Here is a 15211-nt window from a genome sequence, read left to right as displayed (position 1 = left end):
TCGCAACAACTTGGATTTAACGACAATAAAGCACCATTGTTAATTAATTGTGGATATTACTGAGTGAATATGATACGCTAAGAGTTCTTTCATTAAATTAATTTGTGTTAATCTGTAATAACTAATCGAGCGTTACGTCGAAAGTTGATGTGGTGAAAGAGTAGCAACTGTGCTGTAGTTGCAGATTTATTTTTACTCAACTGATTCATTTGTAAATTCTTGGAATATTCAGTGATATACTCGTACAAATGTACATATGTAAGTATATAAACACATGAATACATACACTTGTGCATAAATCATTTAAGTATTGTATATAGTCCCGTCGGAAATATTAGCGGCAAGGATGACGAAATTATTCCCAGTGTCTACAAAGCGAGAGATCGATTAACTTAGTGTCAGAAGGGGCAACCTGTATACATACGTACATATATTTAGCAAATCATTACTTTTATTATTTATTGTTAGAATAATATAAAATATTATACTCCCATTACACAGCAATAAACTGTGCTGTTGTAATTTTTTGTGTCTATCCTCCTTGGTTTGACAGCCAATTTTTTATTTCAACGAAAAGTTCATGGTGGCAAAATGATTGAAAAGGGCGCAAACATTTTTTTTTTTTGCGGTATTTTATTTTTCGTGAGTTAGTTTCCTCCCAAATGTTGGAGTAAAATGTAATACAAATGGTTCTCCTGCAGTTTTCTTTAATAATATTTTAAAAGTTTACTTTATGTGAAGCACTTTACTGGCAACACTCCTATTTATTTGTAAACAATCCAACTTTGAGAGCCACTGTACTCCTAGCTGTCACAATTTAATCCAAAGATTAGTCATCAGCTGGCAATTTCTTGCAGAAAAACGCAAAATTCCTGAAAAACTATTCTTAAATATTTGGAAATATAATTTCAAATCATAAATTGAACTACTGAAAGTTAATAACAGCAGTTACAAAAGCGACAGTAATGAATCGTCTATTTGGCAAAGGTAAACCGAAGGAACCCGCACCGAATTTGAACGACTGCATCTCAGGGGTAAATATTCAAAGTGCACGATAGGACAAACAAATATTGTGTTTATGAGAAACAAAGGGGATAACTATACAATGAATTGATTACAGGTCGATAGCCGTGCAAATGCCATTGAAGAAAAAGTTACAAAGCTAGACAATGAATTGCGGAAATATCGGGAACAAATGTCGAAGATGCGAGAAGGCCCAGCTAAAAACTCGGTAAAGCAGCGTGCATTGCGTGTGCTCAAGCAGAAAAAGGCGTAGGATTTTTATTTTTATATGAAAAAGCCAAATTTTATATGAGCCCTTGTAACTTTAGCTATGAACAACAAGTGGAGGCACTGCGTAACCAATCTTTCAATATGGAACAGGCCAATTACGCCGCACAATCTCTGAAAGATACACAAGCCACCGTAATTGCCATGAAAGATGGTGTTAAACAAATGCAGAAAGAGTTCAAGAAAGTCAATATTGATCAAATCGAGGTAAATATCTTAAATATAAATAGGCAAACATGTTTTCTTTATATCCATTTTAGTTATAAACTATATTTCTAAGCATGATTCAATTATTGAATCATGATTTCTAAGGTAGAAAAAATTATAATCGTTCGAAAGGTATTTTGATGGTAAAGTGAAGAAAATTTATCAAATCTCAAATTAATTTAAAACTCAAGAACGAGTATGTAGATGAGGAAAGGATAAAGGCAAAGATAAAAATAGCAAATCGGACTTCCTGACCAATCTTCGACCTTCGGTCGAGACCAAACTTTATATACCCCCGGACATTTTAATTAAGTTGAGATCGCTGTTAATTTTTTTAATAAAAATTTCCGTGGCTTACCCCGATCTCAGTAATATAAAACACAATAATAACAAATAGTCGGATCAAAATAAGTTTGATAGTTGGTATGGACGAAGGGATAGAAATTCTGAGCAATTTTGTATATAAATTAGTGAAACACGTTTTTTAATATTTAAAGTTTGTTCTCGTTTGAGACCGTCGGCTTACTGACTAAAACTAACTAAACTCCCACTATTACAATTCGTTTTTATATTGAAATATTCCCGGTTACTTTGTTGGTTGCAGCTGCTTGGTGGCAACGTCAGCACCAACGTTATCCCACGATATTGTGAGAACCATTGATGTTGGTTTGTTATTCAGTTGAAGTGGCGGATGATAAGTTGCAGGTGTTTAGCAAATGATGTCAACATAAACGGTATCCCATTACATCATGAGAATCGTTGATGTTGCTTTGTTATTCAGTTGAAGTGACTGACGATAACTTATATGTATATCTCGATTAGTGGCCGCCGTAGCCGAATGGATTGGTGCGTGACTACCATTCGAAAGTGCACAGGTTCGGATCCCTGGGAAAAGAGTTCCACACAAAAAAAAAAATAGCGGCCATTAGGAGGCGGTGCATACAAGTAGGCGTGGATATAACATTAAAGAAACACAAAGATAAAGATAAATTTAAATACTTAAAAAAAGGACAACGGTGAGGAAAATTTGTAGATAAGGAAGTGAGTAAAGTTAAAAATACGGATAAAGGAAAAGAGGAGATAGAAATGGGGACAAGATATACATAGGTAAAAAAAGGAATTTAAATAAGGATAAAGATAAAAATTAAAACTGAAATTAAATAAGAACTAATTATAATAGGAATTCTTATTCGTCGGCCACGCGCGAACATTTTTTTTCTTTTTAATCCATTTGTTTATTTCAATCTGTTTTCTAACATTCAGCAATATTTGTACTTAAAACTAAGACATTTTATTAGGTATGTATGGAAAGTGGTGCAACCATTCCTAAAATCATTCTATTGTGAGATGTGGCAATCTTTTATATTTCTTCAGCTGTTGTGAGAAATTTGAGATCACTTCGTACTTGGGCATTCGTGATGTAATATGATGCATTTGTAAATCTTCTTATGGTTTATTACTAGAATCTTTGGAGTATTTCGATGTTAGAGTTAGCTACAGTGCCCCAGGGTGTTATTAATGCAATAACAATAATGCTATAGTCGTAGAAGCATGATGCCAAAAATAGATGTATACAAATAATTTAAAACCAATATAACAAATAACATGTTTTCGGCTCTAAGGATATCCAAGATGATATGGCCGATATGTTGGAACAAGCAGATGAAGTTCAAGAAGCATTAGGGCGCACCTATGGCATGCCAGAAGTCGACGATGATGAGCTGCAAGCTGAATTGGATGCACTAGGTGATGAAATAGCCCTTGACGATGATACCAGCTACTTGGATGACGTGGTGAAGGCACCAGCAGCACCTGATAGAGAGCCAGGTGCCGATAGCATTGTTCCTGGCAATAAGGTATGTGTGGATAAGTAAGGACATAAACAGAACTGCATATATTTAAAATTTTTTGTAGGGTACAATTGAAACTGACGAGTTTGGCTTGCCCAAAGTGCCCACTTCGGTTAAGACGTCTTAAACACATTTATTTGTATCGATATATTTTTCTTAGCATTAGGGAAAAAACATAGAATTAATTCAATATATCTAAAAACTAGAACGAACTCAAATTTATAGTTTTTGGATATGCTTTTGCTTTGTTTAACACGTATGTTTTTCTTTAAAATTGCTCGTATTCTCAAAACAATAAATAAAATATGTATAAATCAAAGCATAGCCTTTGCAATACAAATAAATAACATTTAGATGAAGTGAAATATAAAGCAAAACTCCACAAAATCAAGTTAATGTACTTGTACACATTTTTTGTAATGTTTTCAAGGTATAGCATGGTTTCCAAATATGTTTCGATATTCCAGTAGCTGTTTACCAAGCCAACTTTCGGCGCCCGACTACTGCAGTGTTTTCCAGCCTGACCTGGCGGTTGAATTTTTTTCACCAAAAAACAACGTCGGTTTCGAGTCATTAGCAACATTGAGAGGAACTGTAGGACCGATGAATCAGCACCAAACTGACTAATAAGTACAGAGATAATGACATGGACATACCCTTGGAGGCATATGAGATACTTATTTGTGAGAAAATTGTAAGACCAGCGAATGAATGATGGAGTAACAAACTTGCAAAATCACACAATTGAGCGATGCAGACCTCCCCACAGCTGAGATGGAGGTGATGCTCGAGCTGACAACGCTCTATATAATCAATCAGCAATCAGCCAGCGTACCCTGCTGAATATTACCAGGAAAGGCTTCGGGAGAGGAAAAGTGATGTTATCTAAAAAGATGGAAGAGCTAAGGTTGCAGCTACCCAAAGATGATATCACTAAGGTGATCAAATTCGAAAAGAAGTTCAGAATTGAACTGGACAATAAGTTAAACTGGAGTATACCTGCATTTGAAAAGAAACTCCTGGAGTGCACCCTGCACTAGTACACAGATGGCTCGAAGACCCCAGAAGGCATAGGCGCTGGAATTTATGGGACCCAAACGGTCTGAGCCAATGGGCAGTTTTCCAAGCATATTCCAAGCGGAGATGTATGCCATTTGTCTATGTGTAGAGATTCTGATTGATAGTCAGGTGGCACTCATGTCTCTATCGTCCTATCAGATCAAATCCTCACTGGTACTTGAGTATATCGCGAAACTAAATCTACTTGGAATGCACAATTGAGTCCGGCCAAATTGGGGTCCCAGGACACAGGGGTATAACTGGAACGAAGTAGTGGACGCTTTGACGAGAGTGAATATGGCCTCGCCTTTAATAGGACCCGAGCCCTCCGAGCTCAGGAGTGAAGAGCTAGGACTAAGGGTGGTTTGCTAGCACCAAACTATAGGGCTACGTGAGGTAAAATCCATACTGGGGCGGTACAAGCAAAAGAACTTTAAAAAACTCATAACCCTCCCCTAGGATAATCTGAGAATGTCCCCGCGCATCCCCACACGCCACTGCAAACTGCACATGATCGAGATTTGGAAAGAAAAAAGGCGCATACGCTCAATCCAACCCAACTCTATTCTGAGTTTGATAAGCGAACTGGACTTGGATGAGATATTGTGATAAGTAGAGGGCACAAAAGAAGTCTGGGTAGTCTGATAAAGGTAGCTGTAAAACACAAACTAACTGACGCAGCACGTTCAAATTTTGACAGGAGTCAACTGACAGATGCCTGTTGACAGGAGCAGTATTTCTTTTTCAGTAAAGAGGTCAGAAATACAAAAAGTCACGGACTTATTGATCCGCCCTCGTATTTAGTACAAATCCCTCACTTTGCTTAAAACCGCCTTTAACAGGAGCGGCATACTTAATTAAACACATGCTGTTTAGTATCATATATCTACATACATATGTGCTATCATGCAAATCTGTTCATATACATATTTATATTGTATATAGATGTGTGTTTAAATAATTTATAAAAACGTACTTGTATAAAATTTTTTATTTATTTTTATGAAGATGCATATAAATAAATACATATGTACGTTTTAGTTTTCGTAAAATAATGGTGCAAATGGTGAACCCAAAAAAAAACAAATAGCACGACGCGAGTAAAATTTAAAAAACAGGCGGTGTCACGCCCACTTTTGGGAAATGAGTTCAATAAGCCCTTTATAAAACTTAGTACACGTTTTGCTCTCCACCTCATTAGGATCCGACATAAATATTTTTGAGAGCGGGTAAAAACCACTGTACAACTTTTTATATGTTAAGAAAAAAATTACGTGGTTATTGTTGGAACAACATATACATTCCTCATACAAGTATGGGAATAGGAATGCTGCTGGAGTGACGTTCCTTCGCCGGATATAAAGCCGGGCCGTTCCGGTAACGTAGAACCGATTGTCGTGGGAATGAAATGTACGTCCGTCCTTAGGGAAAGGCGAAAGGCTTACGTGAAATTTCATTTGAAAATTTATAAATAGTCAAAAAGTTAGAACGCCGCTGCTATTGCACTAAACTGCGCTAAAACCCACTATATATAACACCACTTTCGCTCTGGTGTCACCCTTATGAAACACCTGGGCCTACCGTTAGATGAAATAGACGACACTGCTCTGGGCAGGTTGTTGTGAACTGCTACAACAACATTAACGAAGTTATCTAAAAAACTGTTCAGGAAAGGTACTATTTCGCCAATCTTAGATCAGAGAGAGAGATGTGTTCACGCAAGGAGTCATCTGTTTAGCGGTTGTAAATTAAGTAGAAGTTAAATCTATTATATATAGAATTCAGAACGTAGATTTGCCAATGTCAAGGGGGTTTCACAAGGCAACGATTGCATGGGGTGCAACGCTTGGAAGCACGGCCAGACGAACTTATATGCGGATAGTTTGATATTAGAAAGAATATTGGTGGAGAGGTATACTGCGTGGAACTCCTCATTAAGCTGAAATTTAGACTCTCCGAGCACTATTGTAGTAATTTAGTAGGTACTGCCATTGCGTTGTAATCACCGATTGTCATGGTCTAACTCATCTCACGGTAGGTCTTCGCATGCCGGACATATATTGAGTATGTCGGGTTACAATATTCAGAACGTCAGTAAGCCAACGTTACGCGGGTCTCGCGAGGCAGCTAAAGCTCTTCGTATGCAATAGGGTGTGGTTGGCCTCCAGCATTCGGAGGTCTGGAGTTTTGGAAGCTTGTAAGAGCCTCCCGATGAATGTTGTTTAAGGGTTGTCTCTATATTGTCCGGTCCAGTAGTTGTAGTTATATTTTTTCCTGCATCTCGTCAGTGTAGTTGAAGAGAGGAGGATTCGCCTGGGAGGTGGTACAGAATCTATGAAATGTCAGCAGGGGTGATTCCTTCGGTAGCACCCAAGTCTAAATTACTTGCTCAGCATTTTGCTGTGCTGCTTATCCGGGACCATGGAAGCCTCGTTGTGAAGATGTTGTTTCCAGGGGGACATCAGGAGGCATCCCGTAGCTGTCCTGATGGTAGTATTTAACAGGTCTAGAGCTTAGTCCACTGCGTATCACTGGAACGCAGCATAATTCACAATTGCTTTAAATGTCGCCAACAACATTTCTTTGTCTTCGCCCCCAAGTGTTACCGGCTAGCAATTTGAGGACCTTGTTGCGGTTTTAGAACTTAGTAGCAATTGCGGTTGTATGCGCTGGAAAGAAGAGCAAACTATGGAAGGTGACGCTTGTTAACGGTTGGTATGGGCGTGTCATTGACTTTCACCTTTGGCTGTAGTTTGACCTCCTTCGTTCACTTTGTGGGGGAAAGTTGGAGATTCGTCACAGCGAAAAGCGAAAAAGACTGGCGATATAAACCTTCACTTTGAAACACAAGCCAAGTAAGTCATTGCCCGATGCCATTTTTGAGCAACCGTCAGCATAGGAGTACAGAGAAACTCCCTCTGGTGGTTAGGGAAGCTTCGATATATAGAAACTGTGCACTTTGCCGAATCCATGCTGATGTGTGCCTGGGCTCAGATGTTTCGTGTGGAGTGGGAGTAGGAGAGTTATCGGACGATAAGACTCCCCTTGGTCGGCGGGCTTTTCAGTTTTCAGTAGTGGGTTCACTCTCCCTGCTTTCCACTTGTCAGCAGTGCCGCGGAGGTAGTCGCTATCAAAGAAGCAGGCAGGTCACTCTTGCGGTGAAATTCCCATGCAAAAAAGAGAGTTGGGAACTCCTGAAGAGTTCTTCTATTTGTGGGCCTCAAGTCCGCTTAACGAGCGCTGATATACAAGGTGGCAAAGCACTTTTGACCATCGTCGAATCGGAGGTGGTCGAGGGAGCTTCTAAGGATATCAAAACCTCAGCTATCGTTCTGCGCGGAAACCGCAACGCTTAGACACAACCTTATTTGCCCAACAATAGGTACACGTCGACGAGATATTTTGGAATACGCCGACGAAATGCTAAAAAATTCCACCGTTAAAAACGTTGACGAATTTAACACAATCGCTTAAAGCAATTCATACATTTCTTTCCCATGAAGGCGGTCGCAATTAAGTGAAAGAAAATGGCACACGAACAATCATCTTGGCCACTTTTAACGTTTTTAAGAAATAAATGTATTTTTAAATAGTAGATGCCACCCCCTTTTCCACAGTTTTTGAATAAACACTAATTTTTCTTTATGTACGTATATATATTTTTAAATTTTCGTTAAATCTAAAATAAATGAAGGTATTGACCGATATTGGCAATTTCACAGCAACATATTTTCTAACAAGAATAATTAATGTGTACAAATTTTCGTTAAGATAGCTAAATTTTTACTCGGATATAAAAAATATTAATAAAAATTTTATGCTTTTGAGGGTGTTAAAATGTATTTTATAAAATAATCAATTGTGCTTAAAAAATAACAGTTCAAATTGTAGATATGTATTCCTTTGTGAGTAGTGTGTACATCGAAAAAGTGCTAGCAGAATGTCCAAATAATTCCTAGATTAACAATAATAATATCTTTACAACAAGCTATATGTATATACTGTCTTGATGTTTTGAGTAATAGATACTTTGAATACAATTTTTGTTCTTTAAGTACTTAAAAGAGCACATAGGTATGGCTAGAAATAAATATTTAACATAAATACACTGAAATTAAACACTGACGCGTTTTCAGATTTGTCTAATAAAAGTTTTTAATACATCTTCTTATAAATTTTATTAATTGAGTATACAACCAAGTTTTATCAATTTGGCACAGAGACCGTTGAAATACTTTTGACAAAACAACCAATTTGACTCAATCGAGAGAAAAGGGAAGTTATGGAAGTTCCCTCTCGGCTGCCTTGGATAAGCACAGGCGCATTGCCAAAAGTTGGCGCCGTGTAAACTGTGAGCCCCTGCTGGCGAGTGTAGCATAAGGCCATATACCGTGAGGATTATTCCCTATGTGTCTAGAAGCTCTAGCAGGTCGTAAGGTGACTCTATCCGTTGCCGTTAATTGCAACTTACCGAAATGGAAATCCTGGATGAAACCTTCACTGGTCATCGGTATAAGGAGAGCACCACATTTGACAAGCAGGTTTGCAAAGAAAACAGTACTATGTTCAGAGAGGTTGTATGTCTAAAGAGGGCATGCATTTCTATATACATACATCTTTCTTGCATTTTAGTATTTTCATAATCTAAATATACAATTCCGCCAATTTAACCAATCAAAAGGGATTGATAAGCGTTAGTTAAGGTGCTTTGACAATGTGCATTAATCATAATTAAATTGAAATTAGTATTAAATTAACCTGCGAACATTTTTTTCTATTTAAATCTAATGCGAAGCATAGAGTATTCATAGAGTATATGAAACTTTACGACGGTGGTGCAAAAGCGACTTATAAACTAAACAAAATAAAATCAAAATGAAAATTAAAAAAAAAATTTGGCCAATTAAATTATATACTTTTCAATAACAGTCTTTTTTATGCACTCAGACACAGCCAGCTTTCTTACGCAATCTCTTCGTCATATACATGGCAGGAGGCGCACAATACAAACTCGTATTAGTTACGAATAAATAGGCATCTAGCATGTTGTCATCCCTTACTTCGTGCTGTGTTATAGTGCCACGGAAGCTGCACCAATCCTTTGCACGCGTATAACTAAATAACGCGTTGTGACGTCGCGGCAAATGTATTTTTTCCGCACACATGCCCGTCAAGTAGACGTCTTCGATGTGTATGAAGGTTGTATTCAGAGCTGCCTCATAAAGGCGCGATACAACATCGGACGACATAACATACGCAGACCCACTTAAATAGCGCGGATACTTATCACCCGGGTACATATAGTATGGCATATACCATTTATTGCTAAGCACTGAAACGGGCCGCGACGAACAAAACAAATGCCCACCCAGATAATTCAAAGTTCTATTGAAACGGTTGCGAGGTGATAGTACTCGATATGTATGTGAATCATACAAATCCAAAGTTTCGTTGTAGAGCGGCAGTGTGCCACCAAGTAAATAATGTAAAAGATTGGGCATATTTAAGAAAGTATCGTCATCAGCTTTCATAAAGAATGCCGAACGTTGTGGGCACCGGTGAATCATCCATTTTAGTGCTAGCACTGATTTTAATGTCAAGTTGTTATACGTATCAATAAAATTCTCCTGTATAATATCACCATATTGCTCGGACTCTGTGCGTATAAGGGTCATCGTTTCATTAGCCGCATAGACGTCCGATCGGCCTCGGCCAAGCAAAAAGTAAACTTTCACCGGTACGATGTCGGGGACTGTCGTTGTATGCTGCAGAAAATTATAGAGCAATTAAAAAAACTCAGACCTCATAGCAAGAAATTTATGAAATTGTATACACGAGATGTTAGTGTTAGATTATAGTGTATAAAGGCAGTATACGATCTTGTTTTTTTTTTCATACTTACATTATCTGATAGATTTAAATATTCGCTGTAATATTGTATACGTTCTGGTGTAGGATCCAAATATTGACCTTGAAAACGTCGGTGCAGCTTTTTAAACATGCCATAATTAAATTGTGTCGTATTTCCCCAGGTTTCACGTATGATTTGTCTAATCAAAAAATTAATATTTTCAAATTTTAAATTGATAATTTTGTTTTCATATCTCCAACCTCATCGCAAAGTTCTGTATGCTAGAACACACAACAACAAGCAGGAACAACTTATTGTGACACACATATTGGGGCTCTAAAATTACTGTATTGTTCTCTGCCAGCACGTAATCAGCTATATTTCTGGACGTATTGTAGCCCCAATCGATTAGTGCAGCTAAAAAAAAATATTATAATCTTACATTTGACATATATAGGTATATATACAGTAATCGCTACTAAACGCGGAACCCTTCCACCGTATTGTAGTTGGAGTACTATAAATGTTTATTTTAACGATCTTATAATCTATACCATAAAGGTGGATGTCTGTACGTTGTCCGTGCATCACTACGAAACGACAACACCAAATGACGTAAAAATTGTTATACATTCATATTTTCATGGAACTCCCTTCCCACATCCCCCAGGCCGCGCCACCACTCTCATTCGTCACTAATAATCGAATATTTGCTTAAATTTAATCTAAAAAATCTTAGTATTTCCTATTTCCCAATAGCACAATATTTATAGCACACTCTACACTTCATAATCCGCATAAGCTGTTCAACTATGACCCAAATGCAAAGTTCAAAAACGGTTTGAGATGGAAAATTAATAAAAATAATTTTGCTTCATATTTTACTGATTGGTTGTTTTGATTTTATTCAACGAGGCATAGCAACGGATGCCGGGTATTGTAATATTACGGTTATTAATAAAAAATTATTTTCTATGCAATTATTGTTTGTAATTCTTTTATATACATATCTTAAATCCCCCAAAACTACTCCTACGCGAGCGGGGCCGCGGGTTAAAGCTAGTTCTTAATATTAACTAGTTTCCGTGAACTCGTTACAGTTGAATTGATACCTAAAATTTTGGTTTTTATGGTTCTGAATACAAAATTTAATTATTTTCTATTTAACTGGATTTACCTACAGTTTCTGAGCTATTAGCAATTAACGGTGCAATGCAGGTGTGGACTATTTTCGGTTGTTGTCGTTCACTAAGCCCTGTCAAGCGGAGCCAAGTGATCGGTCGTCGTCGTCTATCTTATCTATCAGTAGGCTGTTTCAACATGTTGGATCCGGTGGGTTAGAGGAGTCGGTTTATCGGTGCGTGTGAATATGTGGTTAGTGTCGCGCGGGCTACCTTAACAAGTAAGGTGCCGAATAAAGTAGATTATTCAATGTCAATTAGTTGTTGTTGTTGTAGCAGCATAAACATTCCCATACATAAACGGGGAATGCTGCTGAAGTGACAGTCCTTGGCCGGATATAAATCCAGGTCGTTCCGGTTACGTAGAACCGACTGTCGTCATGAAAACGAATGTCAATTAGTAGTATGGCATGGCGAACTGTATCGGAAGTTTTAGACAGAACCAATGCTATTGGACTGCTTTCTCGCAGGGCAGTTTTGGTTTTTTGTTGTTCATGGCACTAAGTCCTGTTGTTATTGTAACTGTGCCGTATGTTGTCGTAACAGCAGTAAACATTATCCACATATTTTTGGGCAATGGCAGTTCTTTTCGGCATCTAAATCCGGGTCGTCCCGTATCGTAGGACCGTCAGCTGTGGAAAGTGACATCGCAGGAATTACTGACATTATAGCAAGAATATTCCCCTCATACTGAACATTTGCCTCTGATGTGAAGACCATTAACCAACCCTTTATATGTCCCCTTAAACCAATTCATTTAACTTACTCTATTCTCAGGTCTAACCACTTCGAAACAGCTTGTTTGTAGACCTCAATGATCTTTCTCGGCATGTGAAGGTACTCCGCACGACACTAGCCACAAATTCATGTGCTCCTTTAAACCCACTCACCTAACACCCTTCTCTAGTCGAAACAGCATGTTTCTTGGGCTCACCCTTAGATGTTATTGACGATGACGTCCGGCACGGCCTCATTAACTGCTACAACAAAAACATCAATGAGTTCTAACAGGACTTTTATTAATGCACGAAATATTCATTTGACGAATCTCTTTGGGTCTGGCACTCATACTTCTTGCGAAATGACCGAAGCAATTTATATAATACTTTATCTCTTATTCGCCATTGGAGAAGTGTGAAGTTAAATAAATTACTACATTTTTTAAATGAAAGATTGGAAAATTTGTTTTGAGCTGTACTCACCTTGCCGCGTTAGCATATTCGGATATAGCGGCATGTATAGCATTAAAAGCAATACTGGTGCCAGCATTATACAGCAGAACATGCGCGCCACAGGACGCAAACGAAACCGCCGTCTGGATGGTTTCATCATATCAGAGACGGAAAATTTATATTTGGCACGTCCGTGTTCTGCAAAGTGTATTTCATCACTGCAGTCATGTCCACTAAGCTCAACATCATCCAAGTCAGATTCTGAAGCAGATAAGGTAACTGAAAGATTTTGACGATTTCTTTGCGGTAGTAATAAACGCCTTTCATGTTGCGATGGAACCATTTTGCGTGTGGCAGATGATAGCAATCAACATGCCACATCTAAAATGCTTGTAGTGACCTTGCTAAACGTATTTCTGCTTCGAGCCTACATAATGCAACACATGACACACGCAACTGCTGGGTTTTCCTACCACCGATTTAGTTCGCCATTGACCGATTACTAGGTCTTCGGCGCCTTTCTATTATTGCTATATAAAATTACAAAGAATACACTGAGCAACGTATCAACATCAAATTCGCAAATGGTTAGGTCGTTTAATTATCGAAATTACTTTTAATATCACCCAAAGTGATTAAGTGATAAATCATACGAATAAGTAGTGTTCAGTGCTGCCACTTAATTATGTTCGAACACATCAGAAGTTCTGATTCTGATTCAGAACACCAACTACAAATAAAAAATTTTATTCAAGAATCAACTCAAAATTAATTTATGTTATAACCAAGGCGAATTTATTATAGGTGACAGCAACCACTTATAAGTAAAACCCTACATGTATTTGTTGTTGCCTTTGATACAAGCATCAAGTCAAAATACAATACAATACGAATGTAATCATACCAAAACATACAAATAAAGCATATCATTTTGACGTAAGCCATACCTACGGCGAAAAATTCAGCTGGGTGAATGCTGTCACCTATAATAAATCCACCTTGGTTATAACCATACACAGTTATGACAGGTTACCATGAATCTAGAAAATGTAGCGCGGTGCCCACTCCACTGGACTTATTTCACTCTATCTTACTTATATGTATTATAAAATGTAATATGGAATTTCGGATGCGTATTGCTGCCATACTTTTTTGAAACCTCAGTAAACGTCGTTTACGAATTTCCTCAAACTGTGTAATACTAGTTGCCAATTGTGCAATTCCTTCTTCCTGTATTTTCTATCGTGAATAATAATTAAACAAACCAAAAACTCCGAAATATTCCAGAGCAGCAATTTCTATTAAGAAAAACCTGTCAGCCTTGACAGTTGATTGTCAATTTTGCAGGTAATTTTATGGATTTATTGTTAATTAATGCATACATATGTGAACGTACTTTAATGGCTGGTTTATTGCGTCGAACTTCGCTGAAAGTGAAATGTTAAATTCAATTTTTTATTTATGGTACATAAAATTACGCATTTATCGCACACCATAAATTGGAGGAGTAGCTTGGTCAAACACTGAACAAAGCATATACCAGCCAATTATAGTATATATGTATGTACATGTCGTTAGAAGTAAAGGTCAAAGGCAAATTTTGCGTGTTTTAAAAATGTTAATGTCTCAAAAACTACTACGAGCTGGAGTTTGACAACTAACAAAATTAAAAGATGGATACTCGTATATATGATATTACAAACGAAAGGTACTTGCAATTAAAAAACAGTTACTTTATTTTTCGTGATTTTGACAAATTTGACGTCAGCAATACAAAACAAACGAGCAAAACAAACAAAAGTGGGGAAATCACATGATTGTGAAAATTCAGTGAATGGCTTGGTAAAATTGTGATTTGTGAGATTAAACGAAATCCCGTGTATTAAATTGTTAAAGCATAAGGGAATATAAAGCCTCCGAATGCAGTTTTTTGCGTTTTTATGTGGCAGATGCCGTGGCTAGAAAGTATGTGTGTGTGCATATAATTTCTTGTGTTTTGTTGTTTGCATTGCTTTCGCCTATTCTTCTTCTCTACAAATAAGTAATTCCCCCTCCTTTTGTTTGGTAGGTTCGTTTTTTCTAATAGCGGCCGCGCCTCCGAGTGTATTTCTGCCATGCAAAACCTCCTCATAAAAAACCATTTGGCGTTGAGAGTCTGCTTAAAACTATAGGTCCCTCTATTTATGAAACTACATCGAGGCACACGCCATAAATAGGAGGAGAAGCTCGGCCAAATACCTAACAAAAGTATATTTATTTATTTAAATTTCTATTATCATTTCAAGTTCTCAAGCTCTTAAAAACATCACCCGATGTTAGAAAAAAGTGTGGATTATCGAATAAACGATGTCTAATAATACGTTCTCACATATGCAATAATCACCTATAAATCCACCAAATTAATCTACCCGTTCACATATGGCAGATTACCTGCAAAATTGGCAATCAGCGATCAATACTGCTTTGAGAGGTTTTTCTTCATATTTTGATGGAATATTTCGGTGTTTTTAATAATTACTAACGATATGAAGAAAATACAAGGAGAAAGAATAGCTAATTTAATGGCGCAATTGGCTGCTAATAATAAACAGTTGGCGGAAA

General features: G+C 37.4%; 2 protein-coding genes across 2 annotated transcripts; one reads left to right on the top strand and one right to left on the bottom strand.

Moving 5' to 3' along the window:
* Positions 1-820: 820 nt before the first annotated feature.
* Positions 821-3559, top strand: LOC129240861 (charged multivesicular body protein 5). The gene is made up of 5 exons (XM_054876893.1): positions 821-1034; positions 1121-1272; positions 1332-1497; positions 3120-3353; positions 3412-3559. The coding sequence occupies exons 1-5, from the start codon at positions 966-968 to the stop codon at positions 3472-3474; spliced, it is 684 nt and encodes a 227-aa protein (XP_054732868.1). The 5' UTR covers positions 821-965; the 3' UTR covers positions 3475-3559.
* Positions 3560-8084: 4525 nt separating this feature from the next.
* On the bottom strand, positions 8085-13366 carry LOC129241220 (beta-1,3-galactosyltransferase 1-like). The gene is made up of 4 exons (XM_054877443.1): positions 12641-13366; positions 10518-10674; positions 10309-10456; positions 8085-10171 (listed from the first exon to the last, which is right to left on the bottom strand). Exons 1-4 carry the CDS (start codon positions 12951-12953, stop codon positions 9350-9352), a joined length of 1440 nt encoding a protein of 479 aa, XP_054733418.1. The 5' UTR covers positions 12954-13366; the 3' UTR covers positions 8085-9349.
* Between the last annotated feature and the right edge of the window lie 1845 nt (positions 13367-15211).

This window comes from Anastrepha obliqua, chromosome 3, assembly GCF_027943255.1.
Source record: "Anastrepha obliqua isolate idAnaObli1 chromosome 3, idAnaObli1_1.0, whole genome shotgun sequence".
Taxonomy (NCBI): Eukaryota; Metazoa; Arthropoda; class Insecta; order Diptera; family Tephritidae; genus Anastrepha; species Anastrepha obliqua.
Note: the sequence above shows the minus strand (reverse complement) of the source record. Positions and strands in the feature narration are given on the sequence as shown.